Below are 24,650 nucleotides of genomic sequence, written 5' to 3'. Positions count from 1 at the left end.
GTTTTTCCCAGTTTAGACATAGTTCAGTTCAAGGCAGATCTATTTTAGACCTGTATAGATCTGATTTGAGGCTTGGTGGTTCTGGTCAAATATTTTATGGTGGTACAAACTGGTCTAAACAGGACACACATGGCTGCCTTTTGTTTTCTTACCTCTTTAGTTCAGTGTTAATTTTGACAACATATTTTATTTTAGTTTTAGTCTTAGTCTTTTGACTAAAATGTAGTTTAATTTTAGTCGAGATTTAGTCAAAAAAAAGTTTCAATTTTAGTCTAGTTTTAGTTGACTAAAATGGCATGTCAATTTAGTCGACTAAAATTAAGACTAATTTAGTCGACTTTGCATTTATATTATTCATTCTAATTATATTTAATCAAGGTCCTCGACTTCATGGAGCTGCTCCACATGAATAAAGCTCAGAGCTGCTCCTTTGGCAGTGAATTTACATGATCTGAGGCTCTTTCAGACGCTCAATTGAAGTTTGGATGATTTTAGTCTCTCCCTTTCATTTTTATTTAGTCTTATTTTAGTCGACTAAAATATCTGGACATTTTAGTCATAGTTTTAGTCTCATGAAAAACTTTTAATTTAGTTTTAGTCCAATTTTAGTCGTCAAAAATATCACTTTGACTAAAATTAAGACTAAATATTTTAGTCGACGAAATTAACACTGCTTTAGTTATTTCTTCACATGTAAAAAAAAAAAAAACCATCAAGTAAAGATGAAAGAGAGGGAGGAGCAGCAGCACACACACAAATCAAATTGACTGACCTTGAACAAATAGCTTATACAAATAAATCAAGTCAGTGGATCTGCCGCATCTTCAGGGACAAATAATTAACACATGAGAAAAGAAAACTGGTGTAAATAAGAAATAAGGAAGCATTTGGTTGGGAAACTTGTAAGGTTGGCAGCACGCACTAGAATAAGATGGTGCTTATAAAAGGCTTATGTAACTTCTGTTAATGAACACACATGGGACTCATGCATGCAAACATGAGCTAATTTTCATCCATTCTCCCACCTTCATAAGAACCTCACTGTTTTTGAAAGGAATTACTAAACAGAACAGAAAATCCCTAAAACTCTTTTCAACTAAAAACAATCAAACACAGCTGAATCATCCTACCATTTCTGATACTTTTGTTAATGTTTTTGCTGAGGAAGAAGACTTTACGCTTGTGCCAGTTTTTGATTGATACATTTGTTAAACTGACTGAACACAATAAAAAGCTACGCACTTTGTTTCATTAGACAAAACAGATTGCATCAGGTATTTATTAGGGCCTACAGACTCTCACTATGCGTAAATCCAAAGAGGCTAAACATAGATATGAGGATAGGCCCAAGATGAGGTCGAAAGATCAGTTATAAAACCTCGGTCTTTAGGTAATGCTGTGTCCTGTGCTTCACCAGTGCACCATCATTCGCACTTTGACTCCGCTGATCAAAGTCTCCCATGCACACAGCGATAAAGAACAGTGTCCCTCCGATGACCAGAGCCAGCCCTCCAAACCATCCTGAGAACATGGCCTCTCCAATCTCCCAGCGGGGCATCACATCAGGGAAGCCACTGTCCCAAAACTCCACCACCGTCGTGTAGGCCACTATTGATATAGGGGCCAGGGTAGTGAGGCCAGAGACCCACGCCAGCACCCCGCTAAAGATAAGCAGCCCTCTTTTGAAATCAGGCTGACCCGCAAAAACCTGCACTCCATCCAGACCGAGAAATGCCGTCACCATCGCCAAGCCACCTGTTCCCATAGACACAGACATGATCACTCTGGAGATCTGGAGGTCCCACGGTAGTCCTAAAACCGACTCGTAAGCCTTGCACTGGATTCCCACTTCTTCTGTATAGAGGCACATGTGGAACAATCCGGAAAACCAGTTCTCCATCTCATTTAAATCAGAATTCATAGTTTTCCAAAAGGGAATAAACATGGTCATCAAAGAAGTGAAGAAGCCTCCGAAAGTCACAAACAGGGCAGTCCTTTGCATGAGCTTTGGTGTGAGGAAAACCATCTTCAGTCTGCAGCCGAGTCAAGTAGACGGTCCAAAAAAGCTTTCAAAAACTCATCCCACCAACTAAGGTAACAAGACCAACTGGGCCGGCCCACTCACGCAAGACTCTGAAAAATGCACCTGAGGAGAGGGAGATAGCCCAGCACTGTGCCATGACAAGAGACACACTGTTGTGCTTCAGCGTTCAATATCTGGACATTGAACAAGGAGCACCGTTTTTAGATGTAACTGGATATGTCCAACGGGATTCTGGGCAGCATGCATACAAGAAACAGCTTAAATGAACGAAACATGAGCACTACCCCATACACAAAAAAACACTTATCTGGGATTCCTCCACTGACTTTTTACTGAGCTTTAGGTTGGTTATTTCTTTGAATGTGATTGATGAATGTGTTAATACTGAAATAAACCAACAATTGATCCGTTTGAGATGTTAACGCAATGAATAGTGCTTTGTGCTCAACGTCCAGTACTTACAAGTATTCAACACTAGCTTTCATTGATAGAAGAGTAAGTGATACGGTCTTGCACCACTGTTTTTACAATGTCTGTGCTGAGGATTAGGGGGGAAAGGTGTGTGAATGTGGTTAATACAAATACATATAGGTTTGGACAAATTGTGCTGCACATTAAGGAATTCAACCTTAACAAGGAGCATTGTCCAGGCTTATCATGCACTGATCTGCGGAAGCTGAAACCTCTGAGGGACAGGCCCATTTGAAGAAAGGTCAAGGCTTAACCTTCAGTTTTCCAGGTAATGCATAAACAAAATGGATGCCTCAGTCAAGAACAAATACAAAATGCGCATCCAAAAGATGATTTTAGTAATCTGATCCCTTAATTCAGTCTTAATTTCACTTAGACAGGTTGATTGTGCATTACCAGGCAACTTAATCTGACCTAGAAATACAGCAGCGGCGTATGGCATATTCTGCATGTGTGGATAAAACTAACCTTCATATGAAAAATCTAGGTGTCAAAAGCCTCTCTGGTCTTGCCTGGTCTGGCTCTGAGTCTCCTATGAAAGTAAACATGTAGTAGTGAAATCAAATGCGAGAAATAGATTCATAATTGTTTTATTAAAGCTATAAATAGATTGCAATGTATTTAATACAGCATAATAATGCCAGTCAATACATAACACATTTCAATGTCAGTCACAGGCAGAATTGTAGAAAATCTGTTAAATAGGCTAATGACAGACACTATACATGAGATTTCTTACATATAATCAGATGTGGCTGAATAGAGCTTAAAATATATGCACAACATAAATAAATACCACGTTTAAAGACATGTTGCATTTCATAGATGATGGCATTCTGTTTACAAAGACAAACAATAGAGCATAATCAAAAACAATGTTTGACAACATGCAATGTTCAACATAAAGGGAGGTTTAGGTCTAGGGAATGACTTGGGTAGGGGCCACAAGAGGAAAAAGAGCTTACTGGTTTGCCTAAGTCATCTTAAATATCAGGTCCCATCTCGGCACACTGTTTGTCTGATATGTGAGAAGCTAGAGACTCTATGATGTCCAAAAGCAGTAGCTGGCTGAGGGAGCGTAGGTTGGGGAGCTTGGATACCTTTAGAAAAGGAAGAGCAAAAATGAAATAAATCAAACATAAATCAAACAGCAACTCATTAAATGAAGAGGAAATCTTCTAAAACAAAGTGAAAAAGCTTAACACAAACCATTATGACAGGGTGGAAATTGAGTCGCTAAAACAACAAGGAATAATCTAAGTGACCTTATTGTTATGTGAAAAGGTGCTTGTTCAGCCGGCCTGGCTGTAAAATACCAGGCCAAAAATGTCAGTCTCCCGCAAAGAAGACAGGGCTAGTGGGTTAGCTCAGCTGCGGAGAGTGGGCAGCAAACCCCAAGCGCTCCAGATACAATCCCACCCACCTTGATGAACTGGTGCACAATAATGTGGAGGCAGTGCTTCTTCATATCTAAAGCTTGAGTTTTATCAGCGGCTTCCAGAATCTGAAGTAGAAAAACAACAAAATACCATAGGCACTCATATTTACTATGAATGATAAAATCATAACCACGAGGTAACAGTAAATCAATTAGTTAAAAACACAAATACCTGCAACACATTTTCCACGGTCACATTCATCTCCAAATTTTGCTTGCAGTAAGCCTGGAGACGGTTGTTTGAGAACCCGTAATAATAGGGTGCAGCAAACAGATAGCTGTTTAGTTCAGTTAAGGGTGTAGAATAACTGTGCGTCTTTCCATTTCAACAATTAGTTGAGTAATAATTGCAGCATTTACAACAGTTCTACAAATACCAATGGTTGCATTCACAGAAAGTGAGAAGCACTGAACCTGTTCAGACACTCTTACACCACCTAGTCCCACACTCACCATCTCAATGCTGTACTGTTTCATTATGTTACCTGCTTTTAATGTTTCCATTGTACAGTGTCCTTGGGCGCTTTTAAATAAAAGGTATTATTATTATCACTAAGGATACAGAGAATCCTCTGGAGGCATATTGACGTCTCCGTAGTAGATGTAGCGCAGCATGGAATCAAATGCCTGTTTGCTTGGAACCATCTCTCCAATGGATATATTCACCTGACCATCCTCAGGCATGAAGGAGCGGAACATGGCTTCAAAATAACTTTTGAGAAAACAATGTTACATTGATTTTATATGACCATAATAACAATTGTTTTGAGTAGGTCACTCCTACCTTGATCGTGCCGCTAGTATGGCCTTATGGGCAGGTCGTGGGTGCCCATCTAACAGCAGGATTATGTCACAGAACTCCAGACCACCTCCCTCTAAACAAGCCTTCATGTCCTGCACCAGAGATGTGCCGATGTCCACTGGCTGGTCAGAGTAAACACGAGGAGGGGGCTGCTGCTTGCGCCTGATTATTTCCACAATCAGAGGGGTGGACAGGTGTTCAAATTCTTTTGTCATGATCACCTGGTTGAAGTGTGATTCTTTCACCACAAAATTAAGGCAATGCTCCTGTAAATAGAAATGTGTGGATTAATGCATCTGATGCAAACGATTTTGAAATAAATATCCGATGTAAAAGGCTATACCTTTAACTGATCAAGTTGCAATTTATTGGCATTTTCACAAACACTAAGAACATTCTGCAGGTCGACAGAGGCCTCGATGTATTGCACACATAACTGCTCTAAACGGGACAATCTAAAACTCAGGGCAAGCTTGTACACATCCATAATCAACAGGACATCTTGCACATGACCTATAAGAACAGAAAAGTTAATCAGTGGAATGGGAATATCCGCATGAATGTGAACCCATCTGTGACAATACCTCTGCGGGGGTACTGGATTTTGTCAGTGTAGAGGAACTGCATCAGGACCTCAAATGGCTGGGCCTCTGCTTCTCTGATGTGAACCTCCAGCAGCTGGCTGCCCCCAGGAATATCCTTAGGGCCGCGGGTTGCCCCCTCATCACTTTCTTCACTATCCTGTTTACACTTCTGGACACAACACATTCTTTTGAAATCGATGCTAATGACTTTCAAGTAAGCTAGGTTTTTAAAGTATGCTATTGAATTTTCTGACCGATCGCTGTCTATCTCGAGCCTGCAGAATCTTTTTGCGCAGCCACTGGCATCTTGCAGTCACTAAAGCAATATGTCCCAAAACTCTTTGTTCCCTCTACATTTTATAACACAAGAAAAAAGGGTTACGGTCAGTCAATGATTTTTCACTAATGAGGTTTGAACCAAAAACAGATTCACCTCCCCAAGGATGAACTCTACATCACAAAATTGACGGTTCTCCCAAAGTCTACCATAATCTTCATGTAAAGTACACTTTGGGTAACATGAGAACTGCAAAATAGAGACAAAACAATAGTAGTAAAGAGTAAAAAGACATAAGAAATACATATTAATATGAGCTAAATCTGTGAGTGACACAAACCTGGAAGCGGTACATCTCTCCACTTCTGACATTATTGTCCACTGTGCCACCAAAAATGTACATGGCATCTTGAATGACAGCAGCAGCATGAAAGAGCCTTCCACTTGGCATCTGGAAACAAGTAGGTGTTGTTTTCATTTTAGCTGTCAATTAAAACAATGTAAAACTATATCTATACGTTACACTTAGGCTTGTATAGAGGTTCTAAGTATCTTTCTGGACAATGAATGGAATTTACTAGAAATGTCAAATTTGTGACTCTTCAAAACAGCACCATATGATCCACAGGAATGTCTTTTGCTTGTCTTGCCTAATTCAACCTTCCACCTAGAACCTCAATCAGCAACTGCTTCTCACTACCGCTCAAAAGTTTTGGGTCACTTAAAGGAACAGGCCACTGTTTTTCCATACTGAGATATGTTCTTACCCGAGCTTAGCCTTTGTGTGTGCGCTCAGTCATGCAAAAAGACCAATGATGTTGTTAGCATTTAGCCTCTTCTCCTCTCCTCTATGGTGCCAAGCGGGGGTGAAGTTAGAAGCGACCAAGCTCTTATACGTTTTCCCTATTTAACCCTTGTGTGCCCCATAATGCAGAGTTACACTCGTGGTCACATTTTGTTTCTCTAATATCTCAGCCATAAAATATCATTTTTCAATAAGTTTGGGTTCTATCTTTAGTGTAACTTCAGACTAATGTCAAGGAGGTCCTCTGGGATGGAAACATAATAATGGTTTCATATTTGAAGCACAAATGAAGTCGGTACAAAAGGTCAAAGACAGAAAAACATGGAGGATCGGCTCATGTCCATAGAAATGAATGGGATTTTGCCGGGGTCATAAATGACCCCAGAGACCACGAGTGTAACTATTTGCTCTCATTCAAAAATGAAACATTTTTCAAAAACAGAACCTGCTCTACCTTTGAGCCTCTCCCAGTGCCCAAGTCACCAAATACTTCGAGTTATATCCACTTCAGGATTTTCAGTGTTACAGGGCCATTTTTGGCTCAAAATTTGACTTTCTTTTTACATAAACATGTCCCACCGTCTCAAAAAATAATAAAAACTGGTAAATTTACTATCAGTGCATTTTTATGAAGTCAAACTAAAGATAGAACCACATTTATTTCAAAATGTTATTTTATGAGTGAAATATTAGAGAAACAAAATGGGGTCAACAATGACCCCAGGTGACCACGAGTGTAACTATTTGTTCTCATTCAAATGTATGAGAAAATTCAAAAATTGCATTAACACAAAATTTTGACTATTTCCATTTGGAAACTGACCAGATAGTCCGAGTTATCCGCAGAATTCGATTTTTGATATTTTCTGACTGTTGTTTGATCGGGATTTTGTGTTTTTTTTACCTACCAAGGCCTACCAACTGAAGAAAATAAATAAAAACACAAACATTTAGTATCAGGCCATTAGTCTGAAGCTACACTAAAGATAGAACCCAAACTTATTGAAAAATGATATTTTATGGCTGAGATATTAGACACACAAAATGGGGTCAAAAATGACCCCAGGTGACCACGTGTGTAACTCTTTCTCATAACATTGTAATCACTTAATCAAAAAATTGAAAAAAAAATTTACTGGTAAAAGTCATGGATGTTAACGCATATACTGTATATAAGTGGCCCTGGGGACGACACAAGGGTTAAATACGGTTACGTGAGATGTTACACGATCCGAGTATGGTTACACAAAATTAAACATGTCAATTTTCTAAGCGGATAAAAAGGGGAACTATATCGTAAGGTGTAATAACACCGACGTCCACGCATAATATCTTCACTCCTATTCACCTTATTCCACCCCACCCACTTTTGCCTCTTTTTGCTTTGTCTCAGCACTTCCGTTGTATTGACACTTCCAGTAGAGCGCGAAGCCCGTTTATTTAATCGGAGAACGAGGGAAAATGTTCACCTCTAAAATCTGATGTTTAGTAGATTGATTTGTGTAAAATGTCCAATGTTCACTTGCACCAACATGTCAACACTGCAGTTTCTCTGCGCGGCCTAAAATCGGCTGTGTTTTCGTGTAGTAACTTATTTCAACAGGACTTCTCCAGTCCTATGTTAACTTATAGGAGAGAAGGGGCGGGCACAATTCATGGCAGCGTCCATGCGAACTTCCGGAATAAGGTGAATAGAATTCTCTGCTCGGACACTGAAGTGCTCCTAAGGTATTGCTACAATATATAGTACCCCTTTTTATCCACTTAGGAAATCGACATGTTTCATTTTGTGTAACTATACTTGGATCGTGTAACAGCTCACGTAACCGTATTTAAATAGGGAAAACGTGGAAAAGCTCGGTCGCTTCAAACTTCACCCATTTGGCCCCATAGAGGAGGAGGAGAGGCTACATGCTAACAACATCTTTGGTCTTTTTGTGTGATTGAGCGTCAGGTACACATCAACTCGTCTAAGCTCAGGTAACATATCTCAGTTTGGAAAACGGTGGCCTATTCCTTTAAAATGTCCTTATTTCTGAAAGAAAAGGGTGAAACGGGTGATTTTTAATGGAATACTTACATAGCGGTGCAGAGGCGCATTTCTAGCAACCACCACTCCAGTGTTCAAATCAATTACCCTCTAATTGTGCAAGAAAACCCTTATGCAATTATGCTAGCACTGCTGAAAACTGTTGTGCTGATGAGAAAAACTATAGAAGTTGATTGAGTGACCCCAAACTTTTCAGCTGTAATGTATATACATAGCAACATTTTCATACCAATAGAAATGTATACAATGTCCGTGTCAGACAGCAACATCACATAAAATAGAGCTAATATAAAGACCTCTGAACACAGACCTCACTGTCCCCACTGGCTTGAATGACTTCCCAGGTTTGAGAGTCCACATCATAGCAGTGCAGCTCATTGGGCAGTGTATTGTCAGCAGCTCCACCAAACACGTAGAGGTGCCGATCAAAAGCAACCATAGTGTGACCGTAACGCCTCTGTGGAGGAGGAGGCGAGCCCCGCAGCAAGTGTTCAGTTGGGATGCGCGTCCACCTGGGACAAAGGCACATGTATTACAATAAATCAACAAACAGGTCCATATCATAGGCCTGGAGACTATCAAACTCACATGTGGCCCTTAAACTCAAACTGGAAAAGGTTATTGGTGATTTTGGCTCCGCTCTGACCAGAAAACACAAACATCTTGTCCCGGCAAACGGCAACAGGAAAGTTGCAGCAAGAGGGTGGAATTTCTCCACTTTGATCAATCTGTTCAACGACAGTAAGACATCAGTAATGTGATCAAAATGTTTCTTTTTAAAGAAATAACAAGGTATAAATTCCACTGGCCTCTTCCCAACAGGCATGCTCTCTGTCCTGTAGGTTGATAGTCCACATGTCATTCAACCTAAAGACAGAAATAAACACAGAATAAATACACAAAAGATGTAGCGATAGCAAAAATCATTTATAGATTGAGTTACAAGGAAACACAAGTACCGTGCATTCCCATCATAGCCAGCAAATATCCAAAGTTTGTCACTGTAGACTGTGGCTCCATGAGCAGATCGAGCCACGGGCAAACTAAAAAGAAATAAAACAGTATTCACTGGGTCTGTGGTGAACTACTCAAGACACGTGGCAGAATATTAACACTAATTTCAATAAAAGCTCTTTACCTTCCCTCTACCTTCCATTCAGTCCACTGCCCAGTGGCAAACTTGTACTCAAAAAGATCATTTTTATTCTTCAAGTTTGAGTTTGAGTAAATGTCTCCGGTATAGCCCCCTAAAAGATTCAGAGCAATGCAAAAGTTTATATTCAAAAATATTAAATTGTGAAATTTCCTGATTAATATGAAGAAATACTTTACCAAAAACGAACATGCTGCTGCCATAGACAACAGCGGAGTGGTGATATCTGGGTGCAGGTGGGGTCCCGGTGGTAAAAGCCCTGCAAATAACAAGTCAAAACATTTTGTTATATGGAATAACCACCAATAACTAAAACAGTCTTCTTCTGAACCTACCGGCACCATGAGCAGTCCTTAACATCAAAGCGAAGTAAGTCGTTTAACATGTTCTTCCTGTTGAGAAAGTAAATCCGCACTTCAATCTCCTCACATAATAAAGGAAATTCACATTATTCCCAGTGTCGAAACAAATATCATGAGCTGAACTTTGACACTGGTGTGGCTTTGTTTGTTACTTATGAATAACCTTTTAAATAAATAGATGAATAAGATGAAGTTTGAATGAACCAACAAATGCAGTGAATCAAACTTTATGTGATGACTTTCAAGTAGTGAGACTAGTTTCATGTCACAGTTTGGTGTCTGTGTGACATGAAAACACAGACACCAAACTGTGTGTCATTTGATACCATGCTTTATCAATTGTGTGTGTTGTGATGTTGTGGAGGGTCCACAATGTGTTGGCTACTTACCCATTATCTCCACCAAAAACATATATTGCATCTCTGTAGGCCACAACTGTGTGCTTGCTTCGTCTGGACAGACAGATTTCCAGGGTTAATAAATGACCCCGAAACTGCATCTTCAAAGTATTTGTTGTGATATTTACCTGGCACCCACAAACTCGTCACAAGGAGGTAGCCTTCTCCAGCGATGTACGGTCTCAAATGGCCCAAAATTGAGCGTCAGATACTCCACACTGTCAGAGCAACTGTGGTCAAAATCTACACTCGGGGCGACTTTGGTTGATTTACAACTCATCGTAGATCGGAAACTCATCCAAACAAGGTGGCTGCTAACGCAAAATATTACGTTTTGTGGCCGAACAGCATCACAAGAGCAGCTGCTGACAACGCATTTACTCTCACAATTTATTTGAAGGCGCACTTTTACCAGAATATGCGAAAAGTTGTTTTTTTCCCGTCAAATTCACTACCTCGAGCTATATTGCTAACTAAGGTGAGCTAAATTAGGGAAGCTAGCGCTGTAAACTCAGCCCAACTGTTGAAAGTTGCATTTGTTGAAGTTGATATATATATATCTGTCTTAGACGCCTCTAAAATAACCAACGTAAAAACGACCTCAATGGAAACATCCATAAAGGCATAAACATAGCACTAAACTAGCATAACAGGAGCTGAGGCGCTCAGTCACGGCCACGCCCCCTCACGGAGACTTCCTGTCGGCAAAGAAACACATAAAAAAAAAGAAGAGCTAATAAAATAGAAAAACTTTATTGTCTACCATGCACAGTGATGGCAGAAATTCGTTCAACTTTTGTTTGTAAAGAAGTATTAGCATATTTTTACCCCTTAGCCAGTGGTTCTCAAACTGCGGTACGTGTAGTCTAGTGGGATTAGCAGCAATTGTAAAGTGATGAGAAATGAGAATTTAAAAGTTATTTTAACTTTTAAATTCTCAGACACCACGGTGACTTAGCTGCTGAGTTACTGCTGGTAAATATATCTAACGGAGATGTTCCACGGCTTTTTTCCTCCACTTTTATACCGTGTTTAGCAAATGTTAGTCAATGGAAATGAATGCTAACAGCTGGATCTCCATGGTAACTGTTGAGTTCTATTTGGGCTTTTATTTATTCTCTAGTAATACGTTCTATTTGTGTAGCCTGGCTAGGTTACCAAACACATAACAAACAAAAAAAACAATTAACCTAATCAACATCTATGAAGAATTGTTCCATTAATGAATAATGTCATTTTAATTTCTGTTTAATTTGTGCTCCTTTGTTTTGTTTTTTTGTGTTTTTTCTCTCTTGTTTTTGTCATAGAGTTCTGGAAAGTCCACTTTTACTATGGAGAGCTGCTATGTTGGCAGAATACATTTGTCATAGACTAACATTGACTCAATCAATCAATCAATCAATCAATCAATCAATCAATCAATCAATCAATCAATCAATCAATCAATCAATCAAACTTTAATTATAAAGCGCTTTTCATTCCGAAAGGTATCACAAAGTGCATTACAGCTTACAGACCAAAAACCGTGTAGGGAGCGAAGAGAATCAGTTAAGTATATATAATGTACATAATGTATATATTTATGCTTTACTGTAAATAAAAAAAAAAAAAAGAGTAGCCTGGCCAGCCACACACACACTTCTCATTCGAAAGAAAGAGGACATCTCTAGTTTAAAATAAACACACTTCAGGAGAATGGACTGGCATATTTTAGACCCTTATCAGATTCTGTTTCGATTGGATTTTGATCTATTCCTGGTGGTGGAAGCTCAAATATTTCGCTTGTACAGTGGGAAGGTCAAATATTGTATGTGTTTTTTTCCTCTAGGTGGCAGCATTGGTCCAAGACTGTTCTGATTTCCACAGTGGCTTCAGAATCAGATTGACTTGTCCTTTGGTTCTGTCTCATCCTTGCAATACTTTGTGATACATGATTATAAATCCAAATAACTAAATAATCAAACATATAACATAATCAAGACATAAAGAAGCACTGGCTGTAAACCATACATTTTAAACGTTTTTCTTTATTATCATTGTAAAATTCATGAAGCATCACACAAAATAGGCTTTGTTTTACAGTTTCTTAAATTGCCATTAATTGCTATTATCAACATGTGACAAAGGACAAACGTTTATGTTTATGTGTCATATATGACAATGTATAATTTATGTCAAAATTAAGAATAATGACTGATATGGATAACAAAGTAAACATATTTGGTCTGGGAGTCTTTGGTCTTGTTCTGTAGGAGTTAGCAGCTATATGTAAATAGAAAGATACAGTATAGTTGACAACATTGAAGTGCCATATATCTAAGTACTATACAAAATAGTAATTTTATTAGTAGATATAGATTGGAATGACTAGCACCAAACAGTACAAAGTAGAATTCATCACCAACAATGCAACAAACATTTTAATATACAATTGTCTTGATGTGGAAACATTGTTTGTTCAATGTTTGTCCACAGCCATAAACTGTTCCCACATTAGCTGTTACCAATTTATGATATCTCGAACATGTCCCCACAGCTTGGTGATCCACAGGTTAACACCAAGTTCTGTTAAATACTGTATTTCAGGCGTCAACATTTTGCGACACAGTTTTTTATACGCTTTGTCCACATTGTTTTTCAGATTGTAGCCCATAATGGACTTTTCTCCAAGTGGCTGCCAGGGCTGCAAAGCTGTCTCATGGATGCTGCCTGCCTCCACAGCATGACCATCTTCAATGCAGATGTTCGCCATCTCCTCATTCCTCCTCCTGAGCTCTGCCACGTCCTGGGCCATTCGCTGCCTTCCATACCTTGCCACTTTCATCCAAAAGGTGTTGTTAAAATGTTGGTAAAGCTTCCAGTCAATGGCATTCCACTCAAGTGCTTTTGCTCTGAGTTCAGGTGTCAGTTTGGACACAGTGGATCCCTTGCGTGCATTGAGCTTGAAGAAAAGTAAGTCATCCATGTCCCAACAGAGAGCATCCTTCAGCAAAATGAGGGACTCCTCAAAGTACTCCACTAACATGACCAGTTGAAAGCGCTCACTAATAGATTTGATTCCTTCTTCTACCTGAGGATCAGTTGATTTAAGTGTGTTGTCATGTCCAAAGTCAAAAAACAGCAGATTCTTGAGGTAGAAAAAGTTGAAGCCATCTGGATCAAAATATTTATCAGGGTTGAGTAGAAACTCAGTCATCTTATCTTCGCCTGGTATCTTCCAGGTGAATGGTACCAATCGGCCAAAGTAGTGGAAAGATGATTCAAAAAGTTCTGCTGGGTCTCTCAGAATTGAAATGTATGAAGTATCTATTGGGAGTAATTTGGCAACCTCAGATGCATTAAAGCGCATGTGATTGCAAACAATGTTGAAACACATTCCAGATCTATAGTCTTTGACTTGGTATCGCTCAAAAAATGAAGGGTAGAAAAAGTCATTTCTGCCATTGGGGAAAGCAAACTTGAGCCGGTGCTTCTCACCGAAGCGGAAAAGTATGTTGAGGAAAGTGCTGCTGGCTGTTTTGTGAGTCTTCATGAACATTATATCCACTTTAGGAGAACATGTTTTACCCATGCTTTGTTGAGAGGTATTAATGGTCACTTTGGGATGGAGCTGAAAAGGGCGATGGGCACAGGAATATGGTACAGGTACCCTACAAAAAAGATATAAGACATGACTTTTAGCAATGAGTTAGTACATAGTGTACTTTCTAAAAATATAAAGACTTTGTATTCTTACTCAGGCAAGTTGATGTGGACTTGTGGCATAGACAGGCAGTACAGCAGGATCATGCAGCTGGTCAGGACAGTGCCCAGGACAAGGCCTTTGCACATAGATCTCCAATGTCTTACTTTCTTGAACGTCATGACTCAGTCAAGTGAAAACCTATAAACACAGTCAGCCACACTTTTCAAGTTAAAGGGTAATAGTTATAAATTGAATGAGGCACTGGAATTTACTTGTACTAAAAATGACACTGCCAATGGTTCTCACCCGTCTCATTAAATAAATAATTAATTAGAGTGAAAAGTGATCTGGCATCCTCTACAGATAGAGGTAAGACGAGTCACAGCCTGACTCAGGAATCCATGTGTACAAACCTGGATACACAGGCAATACTAATTTGAACCCTGTGATCACTCATATAAGACCAACGGCATCTATGTTTTTGGGTAGCATAATCATGTATTGTATCAATGTATTTTCAAATTTAATTTGCGCTGTTTACTTTTACTTTGCTTCTTATGTTAAAGTATATATGTTGCTTTGTTAAAAAAAGAGCAACTAAATTAAACCTGAACATAAACATGTCTGCAATACCAAACATGCTTCTAATGATCAAGATACGGACGATACTGCTTTATTATGGAAAGTATGTACAACCTCATGTTTGTACTTGTAGTCCAAGCTTAACATCTCCCATGGAGATGAGATGGTGATGTCCCACTCCAAGAAATGTTACGCATCCGGTCTGAGATGTGAACACAGTCAAGTTCTGGTTGTCAACCTTTTTTAGGTGTAACTCCAACAGTGCAAGTTTTCATGAAACATAGATATCTCTCATTTGATCTTGTGACCCCCAGCTTAAGTACTGCAGTACAGATATGTCTATTCAGTAAGAACCCAAGTAATTAAATGCATGTATCCTTTTATTTATTGGAACACAGTATGGCTTAACTTTAATAATTAATCCTACTGTTCATAACTGGACAGGTCTTTGCTTTTTGGCCAATGTTAAAATACTTTCCACATGTAGTGCTGAATGTCTATTTTTTTAAATTCTATTTAAGTGAAGGCTCAATAGTTATGCAATTATGAATTAACTCTGCGCAAGATCACAATTCAAAATAGTACAGACAATAGCACAAATTTAATATACATATAAGCATATAAAATGTGCTTACCCTCAGGCAAATCCAAAAGATGAATCAAAACACTCCTTATTTGAGTGCATAATGTTGTGTCAGATGATTAGTAAACCATCATAACACTTTTTAGTCGTCTGATCGAGATCCGGCACGGTGCAGGTTCACTGTCCCCTGCTAGCCTTCTCACATGTCCAGTGTAACAGACCCGTGTCATCTGGCAATCCCTCTCCTCTCCTACAGTGTGCATGTCGGTGACTGCCACCTCCCCCTATCATTTCTAAAAGCCAGAGTTTGCTGGATTAAGCACTGCAGGGAGGCTTCTCCACCCACCTGTGACGTAGGAAACTTGTCAAGGGACACACACACTTGTCAGAGTGAGTGTAAATGGGGGAAGGGGGAATGGGAGAGAGATTGTATAGTCCCCATTCTGTGTCTCCATACAGAGGGCTATTGAGTACAGACAGTGGAGTCCAAGATGCAAGCTGATAGGAGGGGTGGAAAACGGAATAAAATAACGAATGCAGAGAGCATATAAGAACAAAGATTGTAATTGTTTCCCTCGATTAATACTGCTCTATGGTAATGTTTAAAACACTTTAACAAGCTGTATGTGGTCAAACACTACCAAATTACAATGAAGTAACTCAGAATAAAATAAATCCTACCCAGTACCAGCTAATTGGCCATTTCACACCAAACATGAACATAACCTTAACTTACAAGAATGAGGTTTGTGGCACTAGTCCCACTTGTCATGCTCAGACATGACACTGTGGCTTTTGTTTTTGTGGGTGTGCAGTGCCTGTAGGCACCCAGAGTGGCAGTGCAGGAATTGACTGGGTGGGTACACAGGGAATGCAGATCGGGAGAGAGGCATCCACTGTTGAAGACTCAATAAAGAGACTGATGTGTACAGGCTATGGATAGTTTTGGCCGTTGTCCCAAACAAGATCAGTCACATCACAGAGAACGGAGGCATATATAAGGACCAATCCTAGAATAAAGGATCCCGAAAGACAGCAGATTGACCCAAGTCATTAGTTATTGAGGAAGAACTCATCAAGGAATAAAAGCCTTTTTATATAATTTTAACTTCAAAGTAGCAGAACATTAGTACAACATGATACATGAAATATCCACCGGTCACTCTCGAGATACATCATTTCACATTTAAACTTGAAAAGCACAGTCCTTATTTAAGCTTGTATACAAAAGGGTTCCATTTTCAGTATTGTGTACCAAACAGGTTACTTTCTGGCCTTCTTCTTCTTTGCTTTTTCAGCATCATCATAGGCTTTCCTCTTTGCAGCCAACTTGTTTGCCTGTAAAAGAGTGCACTTGTTATTAAGCACCTATGCAATCTGAATATTCTGAAAGGTCATTGAACTGTCAAAACTGGGCTACTGACATGTCCTCGTGCAGTTAAACAAAATCGTTCAAATATGTTAACAATTGTGAAAAGGGTCCAGAGTTTAAAATGTCAATCTTATCTTTGCAAGGACATCGTATGAATCATATCAGCGCAAACCTAAGGTAAATCAATAACAAAAAAAGGACAAACCTCTCGAACTTTTCTTTTCTTTCCAAACATGATTTTATCATAGAGGTATTTTTCCTTTTTCTTCATCATCATGATGGCCAGACGTTTTTCCTCAGCTTTCTCCTCTTGCTCCAAGCGGGCTGCATTATCCATCTTTAATTTGCCAGGGGTCACTTTCACCTGCAATGACTTCAGGTGCACCAACAATTCAATAAGGACATTATCGCACAGTATTTAGCACAATGCATGTATCAACTGCCATACTTTGCCCTTGGCTTTCTGCTCCTCCATTTTCTTGAGGTTCTCTTCCTCTTCCTCCTCCTCCTCCTCATCTTCCTCCTCGTCTTCTTCATCATCATCCTCCTGCTCTTCATCATCATCGCTGCCCTCATTGTCCTCTTCGTTTACTACAGATATATGACAAAAGTGTAAGATTCAGCTCAGATACACTGACAAACAGGCGGCGTAAGAGCCCACCCAAACTACTGTGAAATGTTTATACCTGGTTTCTGTCCTTGTTGCATGGCTATAATCTTAAGTTTCTCTGGTGGCACATAATCGCCTTCCCTCTCCTCCACAAAAGGCGAGAGATGTGGTGGCAGAGTCACTCCAATGAAGTAGTCCTCTACAGGCAATACAATCTTGGCATTGACACAATCATACACCCACTGTGGCTGGATATAGAACCTGAAAGAAGCGCACATTTATAAGATCCACCTAATGCTCTCGTAAAAAATAATAATCACAATTTAAAGTAAAAAAAAAAAAAAGTCTATTCTACATATCTGCATAAAATACAGCAGTGTGTGGATACCTGTTGATGTACTGTTTCTCAACACTGGGTCTGTCAACAATATGATGAGTTATGGATTCATCTGCCACATCATAGGTGCTTCCGATGCAAATAGACTTGTCCCAGGAAACTTCACCCCCAAAACACCTGAAAAGACCAATGAAGATTAATAACCATTGATCTTTACCATCATAGACTTACCAGCTTTTTATCGGAGATCACTAGAGCTACAGATACGCACCTGATGACAAATGCCAATGACTCTCTGGGAACCTCTCTGTTGAGGAAAAACTTGAGGCCTTCGAAAAGTTTTTTTGTGATTTCCTCCTGTTTGAGTTCTTTTTCTCTGACTTCCATATTTTCCATGTCTTCCTAATAGAAAAAAAATAAACCATCATATCAACAACATTAATAAAGAAAGTTTAACATTAATAAAGAAAGTTTAGGTGTAAAAAATAAGGCACAATAAAAAGGCCCGAGATCTCACTGTGAAGTGTACAGAACAGGGTGAGTGACATAACATCTTGATAAATATTACAGCACATGAAGCTTGAAGTTTACTTGGGAGAATAGGCGCCAATCCCGTGGCTGCTGCAGGGCTGGAGCACCCACTCAAATCTTTAGGCACCCAGGCGAATTTGCCCCAATTACAAATTGATTCTATAAATATCGCCTAACCTGTAAAACCACTACTCTGTTTTCTGCAAATACACGAGCGTGGGGCGGTTCATAACATTAAAGGAACAGGCCACCGTTTTTCCATACTGAGATTTGTTCTTACCTGAGCTTAGACGAGTTGATGCGTAACTGTCTGGTCTTTACTCAGACGTCCGCGCTGTAAAGTACTCCTAAGCTGTTATTGTACCCCTTTTTATCCGCTTAGAAAATCAACATGTTTAATTTTGTGTGACTATACTTTGGTCGTGTAACTACTCATGTAACTGTATTTAAATAGAGAAAACGTGGAAGAGCTTGGTCGCATTTAACACCCTTGTTTGGTCCCATAGAGACGAGAAGCAGCGGCTAAATGGTAACAACATGGTGCTTTTGCGTGACTGAGCGCAAGCGTTAAGACCAGACAGGTACACATCAACTCGTCTAAGATCAGGTAAAAACATATCTCTGTATGGAAAAACAGTGGCCTGTTCCTTTAATCTACGTGCGGCAGCGTCAATTTCCTCCACTCGTTTAGCTCCAAAGGTACATCGCCATGCTCCCAAGCACGAGACTGGGAGATCGATCCCGACTTTTTTTTGGACAATGTAGTTGTAGCCTAAGAGTATTTATTTACATTCATAGAAGAAAATATGATAATTGACTGCAACCAATATGTCAAATGTATATTAAACACAAATACCAAAGACCATGTATTCCCCCTCAGTCATGTTTAACAGTTTTGGCTTAGGGGCCAACGGACATTATTATTAGAAACATTTCTGAATTCCAGAAATGTCAGCGCTTAATTTATGCTCAGATCTGTTGAGCAAAACAAGCCTCTCAGTGTGAGAAACAGAGAAACACCTTCACTTAGCAACCAAACCTAGAGCAGTAATCCCTGGTCTCACACCTCTAAACGCTGTAACCCTGCACAAGCAAAACCTTGATATAGACTATGCTTGCTGCTCATAAACATTTTAATGGGGGAGAGGGGGGGTTTCTTACTCCTTCAGCAGGAAATTTGTCCAGTTGAGCTTCTTCTTCCTCAACAGAAGACACCACTCGAGCCAGACTGGCACTGAGGGCAGAAAGTTTCTGTAGAAAGCAAAATCATTTAGAAGCAAGGAACAATGTAAACAACAACAACAACAACAACAACCAAGAAACAAAAAACAATGGGAAAACAAAATGTTACCTCATAGTAGTTTTCAGAATCCATGGCATAGTCCTCCACGTTTTGCTCCTTTAGCTCTGACTCAGATTTACTGTCCAACTGCAAAATGGTTTAATTGAAGCATTAAATTGTGCGTGAAAGTTTTCATTTTCCCATACATGATATTGAGACGTGTTGGATATTGCCAGTTGTTTCAATATCGTGCAGTCCTAGTGAAAATGATTACAAACTAAACGGTAGTGATCATAGAAGTAACAAACCTTTGGTGGATAAACCAGATTAAGACACTGATACAGTCTAAAGTTGACAAATCCGAGGAGAGTGGTGTAAAGCTCTGTGAAAGTTGCCATAACTCTGTAGTCAACATCTGTGGGGTGCTATAAACAAAGGGAATATTTTAGTGCTCACTGCAAATAGCTTTTACACTTATCCATCCCAGGAGTAAATTAAATCTGTGGTTACTTACATCATGTGAGAATTGATATGGCACCAACCAAGTAATGAGCTGTCCCATCACCTCAGCTTGATAGTATATTCCCTTGATTGAAAGGAAAACCTGCAAGTGAGGCAGAACGGTCAAAAGACATTGATTTCAAAGACAAGTCATTTCAAACCCTTAAACATTACACTAGTGCATTACAAAAACAACACGCCACTTTGTCACCTTTTTGAGACAACGAGATGCAATCACATAGTTCATCCACTCCACAGTGAGCCGCCGGCACAGCTGGATGGTTTGAACGTGACACTTTCCAGTTCGTGCGAATGTAGAGAACAGGAAGCACATGCATAGTGCATCGTCAATGTCACGAACCGCATCAATAAAGGTGGGGAATCTGAAAACATACAAAAGGACATGCAAAAAATAAGTCAATTTACCAAACACATAAAAGGAATTTATATACAAAATAATAAGTGAAAATAAACTGCCAAAGTGTGTTTTCAGCATTTTAGTATTCAGTTGCCCACTCTGTAAATTGTGATTTACACAGGGCTAAATTGTGCCCTCTATTGGTGGTTATTATGTAAGCCCTCACCTTTCTCTTATGACGTGGTCCAATTTATAGGTTGGTTTATTCTCCTTTAATCTCTCCACATCTGACCATTCGGTTTTTCCATATGCCTTCTTTAATTTGCGAACAAATACCTGTCAACAAAGAATATTCAGTTGTGGTTACACCTCATAATGTGATATTTGATTAAACATTTATTTTGTATACACATTTTTAACAAAGAGTTACCTTGTATTCTCTGAACTTCCCAACAATGGGCTCGTGAAGCAGAAAGCGGATGTCTTTCAGGAGATAGAACGTCCTCGGTGCAGTGGAGCCCTTGTTCACCTTCTTCTTATGTTTGGGTTCATGTGGGTATATGCCTTTGAGGATACACAACCGTCTGCCATAAACAAACGAGTAAGTTAACACGATACAAATAATGTAATAAATGTCCACTGATGTTTACATGAATCAATCAAGCAATGCTTAACCCCTTCGCATGGAAAAGGCTACTTAAGTACCTGAAGTCTGGGAGGCTCAGCTGCAGCTTCTTGCGGGCTTTATTTCTCGTGATGTAGTTAGTGGCAGAGCCCCTCTCAAACTGAAAACAGTGTAACGTAATATTTCAAACACACAAAATACGTGGATGAGGTATATGAATTGCAAAAATCCCAAATAGGTGGATAGAGCATTATGTAACTTAGCTAGCTAGTCATGTTGCTAAGCTATTAAAAAAAACACATTTGCGTTACCTTTTTCTTTTGAAGGCCTCCCATTTAGAAATAATTATAATGTGACCACAATAATACGATGTACAATATTGTCCTTGCGTCTAATTACGTTGTTTTTGGACGGCTATAAATGCACGGCTAACTCCTGCGTGTTTCCACTACACGTGTGGACTGACGTGAATAAACAGTCAGGACCCGCGTGGTTGTCCTTTTGCGCCTGTTTAAAAATAAAAAACACTAAATTAACTTGTTCATTTACTTTATTGTGGTTATAACAAGAATAAGAAATAGAAAAAGAATAATGTAATAATAGTATTAGTACTACTCGTATCTATTATTTTTGTGTGCGCGCGCGTGTGTGGAAGGGGTGGGTGTGTTTCCTCCTTGACGGACAGCTGCAAACCCCACCCCTTCTCTTCCTGGTGCTGATGCTGTGGAGATGCGCTCTGGGATTCTACAAGCAGAGTAGTGAGAAAAGAAGAATGAAAAAACTGGATACTAAGTGAAGAAGTCTGATCGCTCATCATGTGTGGAGCTATTCGCAGTTTTTTAATGGGGCTACGGGGGCTTATAACGGAGTATTTTATAGGTTTCTGGGACTATGAGACACCAAAGGTTATGGTGGTTAGAAACAGAACTCTTGGAGTTATTTACAGAGGAGTTCAGTTTCTTGTCATCACTTATTTTATCTGGTAAGTTTGAAAATATATTTCAATTATTAGCTACATAGTCCACTGGAAAATGAATAAATAAATGGAGTTTTGAAAGTGTTCTATTACAGCATAAGTAAAACACAAGTTGGATAATAATTGTTCTTGTCATATTGTGTAATTGATCACCTTGAATAATCCACTAATGTTTCACTCAGTGCTCACCAGAACAGGCTGCTTGCTTAACTACAACCTAACATGGTGCATTTTAGATGACAGTCTTTAATTTCCTGCAAGTGTTTTAAAAGTGCTGCTCTATTTAAAGGTATGTTTTTATAAGTCAAAAAGCGTATCAAGACAGTGAAACTCATCCAGAGAGCTCTGTTTACACTACAATGAAAGGCACAGCAGTTCATGGTGATGACATTCTTGACACAGTGGAGTATGCTCGGCCCTCAGAAGTAAGTCATCTGCTCTATTCTATTTATCATTGTGTTGATTATAAAGTTGAAACCCTAATGCTACCTTTTGAAACAGGGGGGTGATGTTATCAGTTCAATTTTGAGAAGAGAAGTCACATACGATCAACAGCAAGGAACCTGCCCCGAGGTGAAAACATTACAAATGCTCTAGTCTTTAAATTGTGCTGAAGCCCTGCAATAATTGAATTAAGACTATCGGTTACATAGACACTTAAGTGTTTCTTCCTTTTAGTATCACCAGGTTGACAATGCCAACTGCACATCTGATTCAGACTGTGTGGAGGGAGAGGTCAACTTCAATGGCCATGGTACTGCCTTTACTGACACTTAACATTCTGTTTTAAAATTAAAATATGAAATACTTTTCTTGTAGGCAGAAGGACAGGGAGATGTGTACGCTATTACAACTACACATTCAAAACCTGTGAAATCCAGAGCTGGTGCCCAGTTGAGGAATATGCGGCAATTCGGTGAGTGGTCCCAGATGATATACAGCTTGATATACTGATTATAGACCTTAAATTCCCACTGCCCACAGCTGATACAGTTATAGTCTTTCCATGTAACAAGATATGTGTCCTCCACAGAGAACCGGCATTAGTGGAGGCCATCAACTTCACTGTATTTATCAGAAACGCCATCCACTTCCCCAAATTCAAAGTGCTAAGGTATGCACATGTTAATATGACAGTATAAGAGGTATCCTGTAACTGAAAACAACTCATGTATTATTTGCCAGGGGCAACGTGAAAGATGCTGAAAACAAGCGTACGCTGCGCAGATACCTGAACAAGTGCCATTATGATGAAGAGAAAGAGCCCTATTGTCCAAACTTTAGACTTGGATACATTGCAAATAAAGCAAGGGAGAACTTTAACGAGCTTTGTCGGACAGTAAGTACAATTAACCATGTCTTAGAACACAGTACAGTCAGCAAAATGATGTAGTAGTAATAATGTAGTAAAATAAAGTTAAAATCATATATGTTTAGGGTGGAGTTATCGGGGTGTTCATTAACTGGAAGTGTGACCTGGACTTGGATCCATCATACTGTAAACCCACATACTCCTTTCGGCGACTTGGTCTGAGGAAAGATTTGCCGGATTCAGGCTATTACTACAGGTGACACTTGTGCCATTGATCCTACAGTGTATATGACAGGTTTTAATTATTTTGTAATCATGGCTTAGTTAGATGGGTAACATTTGTTGTAAGTCATAATCATAGTTTTATTTCAGTGAAGCAGCGATTAAATGAAGAAAAGTTATTTTTATTGACATATGTAAGTTAATGACATAGAGGTAAAGTTCCAGAGTTCTGACTCACTAATTTCTCATTGAGATAACAATTTCCTTTTCTTTTTTTTTTTACCTCTACGTATGTCACTTCCTGTCAGTGTCCAATAGAGAAGTGAAAAAATAAACCACATAAAGCACAAAAAATGTGAAGCTAAAGAAAACTGGGTAGCTTTTTTTTTTTTTAGCAAAATGTTAAGTATAATTGTGTAAATTTGTCTAATGTGTCACATATATATGTGTCAAGTATTTATTATATAAAAAAACATATTTACTAGGTTTGGCAAATATTACAACAAGGACGGAGTAGAGTCCAGGACACTTATCAAAGCTTATGGGATCCGCCTGGACGTCATAGTTCATGGACACGTAAGAACTCGAATGATTTAAAATCTGTGAAATTATTGCCTTAAGTGACACTTTTCCTAAAAATACACTTGCAGGCCGGGAAATTCAGTCTTATTCCAACTATCATCAGCTTAGTGACTGCAATGACATCAGTTGGGATTGTAAGATTTCATCCTCTCTATTTAAATATGTTCATTCACAGGTATATATTTTGTTCCAGTTCACCATTTTTTTTTCTACTTCAGTGCACTATCATCTGCGACTGGATCATGCTTACATTTATTGACAAGAATGAAGTTTACAGTGACAGAAAATTTGACGAAGTAAGTTCACGCAGCTCAATGACCTCATATTCAGTGTTATTAATTTTCCTTGTGTATTCTTCAGGTTGCCAAAGAGCCCATAGATCATATTTCAACAGGGTTTGGATACATAGTCGACTATGGCTCCAACCACTCAGACCTGTCAGATGGTGTCCCGCTGTAGCATCAGAACAATTGCCTCAGACTTCCTTTCTGAACCCTTTGGAAAAAAGGCCCATCATATTGAAATAGAGCTAGCTACTATAACAAAACTGCCTCTCATTCTTGACGCATTAAATATAGTACCGTCTTGATCCTAGTCCTACTATCCGCCTGCTTTCAACCTTCAATACTGCTTTTCATTTACATTTTTAAGACATTTCTCTACTACCTAGAATCAACATAATTCATAATTATAAATATTTCACATTTA

General features: G+C 39.1%; 5 protein-coding genes across 8 annotated transcripts; 1 reads left to right on the top strand and 4 right to left on the bottom strand.

Moving 5' to 3' along the window:
- Positions 1 to 1,330: 1,330 nt before the first annotated feature.
- On the bottom strand, positions 1,331 to 2,026 carry cldn26 (claudin 26; the record flags this gene model as incomplete). The annotated part of the gene is made up of 1 exon (XM_079570399.1): positions 1,331 to 2,026. The coding sequence occupies one exon, from the start codon at positions 2,024 to 2,026 to the stop codon at positions 1,370 to 1,372; it is 657 nt and encodes a 218-aa protein (XP_079426525.1). The 3' UTR covers positions 1,331 to 1,369.
- Positions 2,027 to 3,028: 1,002 nt separating this feature from the next.
- On the bottom strand, positions 3,029 to 11,079 carry lztr1 (leucine zipper like post translational regulator 1). Of its 4 annotated transcripts, none has more exons than XM_079570064.1 (20): positions 10,513 to 11,079; positions 10,376 to 10,438; positions 9,960 to 10,016; positions 9,804 to 9,883; positions 9,610 to 9,718; positions 9,431 to 9,514; positions 9,281 to 9,338; positions 9,060 to 9,199; positions 8,782 to 8,983; positions 5,957 to 6,067; positions 5,773 to 5,865; positions 5,594 to 5,689; positions 5,340 to 5,508; positions 5,099 to 5,268; positions 4,738 to 5,021; positions 4,516 to 4,665; positions 4,126 to 4,231; positions 3,939 to 4,019; positions 3,481 to 3,615; positions 3,029 to 3,047 (listed from the first exon to the last, which is right to left on the bottom strand). In XM_079570064.1, the coding sequence occupies exons 1-19, from the start codon at positions 10,680 to 10,682 to the stop codon at positions 3,499 to 3,501; spliced, it is 2,340 nt and encodes a 779-aa protein (XP_079426190.1). In that variant the 5' UTR covers positions 10,683 to 11,079; the 3' UTR covers positions 3,029 to 3,047; positions 3,481 to 3,498. The 4 variants fall into 4 exon arrangements, with proteins under 4 accessions (XP_079426190.1, XP_079426191.1, XP_079426189.1 ...); XM_079570063.1 differs by lacking the exon at positions 3,029 to 3,047 and adding an exon at positions 3,174 to 3,351; XM_079570065.1 differs by lacking the exon at positions 3,029 to 3,047 and having other exon boundaries at positions 3,172 to 3,615; positions 5,340 to 5,505.
- Positions 11,080 to 12,816: 1,737 nt separating this feature from the next.
- Positions 12,817 to 15,306, bottom strand: gal3st1a (galactose-3-O-sulfotransferase 1a). Its single transcript, XM_079570252.1, has 3 exons — positions 15,287 to 15,306; positions 14,121 to 14,267; positions 12,817 to 14,034 (listed from the first exon to the last, which is right to left on the bottom strand). Exons 2-3 carry the CDS (start codon positions 14,246 to 14,248, stop codon positions 12,885 to 12,887), a joined length of 1,278 nt encoding a protein of 425 aa, XP_079426378.1. The 5' UTR covers positions 14,249 to 14,267; positions 15,287 to 15,306; the 3' UTR covers positions 12,817 to 12,884.
- Positions 15,307 to 16,309: 1,003 nt separating this feature from the next.
- Positions 16,310 to 21,326, bottom strand: pes (pescadillo). Its single transcript, XM_079561487.1, has 15 exons — positions 21,162 to 21,326; positions 20,931 to 21,010; positions 20,656 to 20,809; positions 20,452 to 20,561; positions 20,079 to 20,250; positions 19,881 to 19,970; positions 19,675 to 19,791; positions 19,436 to 19,513; positions 19,246 to 19,335; positions 17,825 to 17,955; positions 17,605 to 17,730; positions 17,293 to 17,477; positions 17,055 to 17,197; positions 16,812 to 16,979; positions 16,310 to 16,572 (listed from the first exon to the last, which is right to left on the bottom strand). Exons 1-15 carry the CDS (start codon positions 21,183 to 21,185, stop codon positions 16,498 to 16,500), a joined length of 1,743 nt encoding a protein of 580 aa, XP_079417613.1. The 5' UTR covers positions 21,186 to 21,326; the 3' UTR covers positions 16,310 to 16,497.
- A 273-nt stretch (positions 21,327 to 21,599) lies between these two features.
- On the top strand, positions 21,600 to 24,529 carry p2rx2 (purinergic receptor P2X, ligand-gated ion channel, 2). Its single transcript, XM_079570558.1, has 12 exons — positions 21,600 to 21,832; positions 22,116 to 22,251; positions 22,328 to 22,399; positions 22,505 to 22,580; positions 22,646 to 22,742; positions 22,860 to 22,940; positions 23,012 to 23,165; positions 23,264 to 23,394; positions 23,846 to 23,936; positions 24,011 to 24,076; positions 24,161 to 24,238; positions 24,303 to 24,529. The coding sequence occupies exons 1-12, from the start codon at positions 21,666 to 21,668 to the stop codon at positions 24,399 to 24,401; spliced, it is 1,248 nt and encodes a 415-aa protein (XP_079426684.1). The 5' UTR covers positions 21,600 to 21,665; the 3' UTR covers positions 24,402 to 24,529.
- The last annotated feature ends 121 nt before the right edge of the window (positions 24,530 to 24,650 follow it).

Source organism: Gobius niger (genome assembly GCF_951799975.1).
Source record: "Gobius niger genome assembly, chromosome: 1".
NCBI classification, from domain to species: Eukaryota; Metazoa; Chordata; class Actinopteri; order Gobiiformes; family Gobiidae; genus Gobius; species Gobius niger.
The sequence above is the reverse complement of the archived record's forward strand: the minus strand, read 5'-3'. Positions and strand labels throughout refer to the sequence as shown.

What these genes read in the sequence shown, in the direction of transcription:
- lztr1 (XM_079570064.1), bottom strand. Translation starts at nt 10,682, where the DNA reads ATGAGTTTCCGATCTACGATGAGTTGTAAATCAACCAAAGTCGCCCCG. An exon ending in TGCAACTTGATCAGTTAAAG is followed by an intron (nt 5,022 to 5,098) that starts GTATAGCCTTTT and finishes TTCTATTTACAG; the next exon opens with GAGCATTGCCTTAATTTTGT. An exon ending in CCGTGGAAAATGTGTTGCAG is followed by an intron (nt 4,020 to 4,125) that starts GTATTTGTGTTT and finishes TTTCTACTTCAG; the next exon opens with ATTCTGGAAGCCGCTGATAA.
- gal3st1a (XM_079570252.1), bottom strand. Translation starts at nt 14,248, where the DNA reads ATGACGTTCAAGAAAGTAAGACATTGGAGATCTATGTGCAAAGGCCTT. An exon ending in GTCCACATCAACTTGCCTGA is followed by an intron (nt 14,035 to 14,120) that starts GTAAGAATACAA and finishes TCTTTTTTGTAG; the next exon opens with GGTACCTGTACCATATTCCT.
- pes (XM_079561487.1), bottom strand. Translation starts at nt 21,185, where the DNA reads ATGGGAGGCCTTCAAAAGAAAAAG. An exon ending in GGAAGTTCAGAGAATACAAG is followed by an intron (nt 20,562 to 20,655) that starts GTAACTCTTTGT and finishes CTTTGTTGACAG; the next exon opens with GTATTTGTTCGCAAATTAAA. An exon ending in GCAACAAGGACAGAAACCAG is followed by an intron (nt 17,198 to 17,292) that starts GTATAAACATTT and finishes ATATATCTGTAG; the next exon opens with TAAACGAAGAGGACAATGAG.
- p2rx2 (XM_079570558.1), top strand. Translation starts at nt 21,666, where the DNA reads ATGTGTGGAGCTATTCGCAGTTTTTTAATGGGGCTACGGGGGCTTATA. An exon ending in CCCAAATTCAAAGTGCTAAG is followed by an intron (nt 22,941 to 23,011) that starts GTATGCACATGT and finishes ATTATTTGCCAG; the next exon opens with GGGCAACGTGAAAGATGCTG. An exon ending in CAATGACATCAGTTGGGATT is followed by an intron (nt 24,077 to 24,160) that starts GTAAGATTTCAT and finishes TTTCTACTTCAG; the next exon opens with TGCACTATCATCTGCGACTG.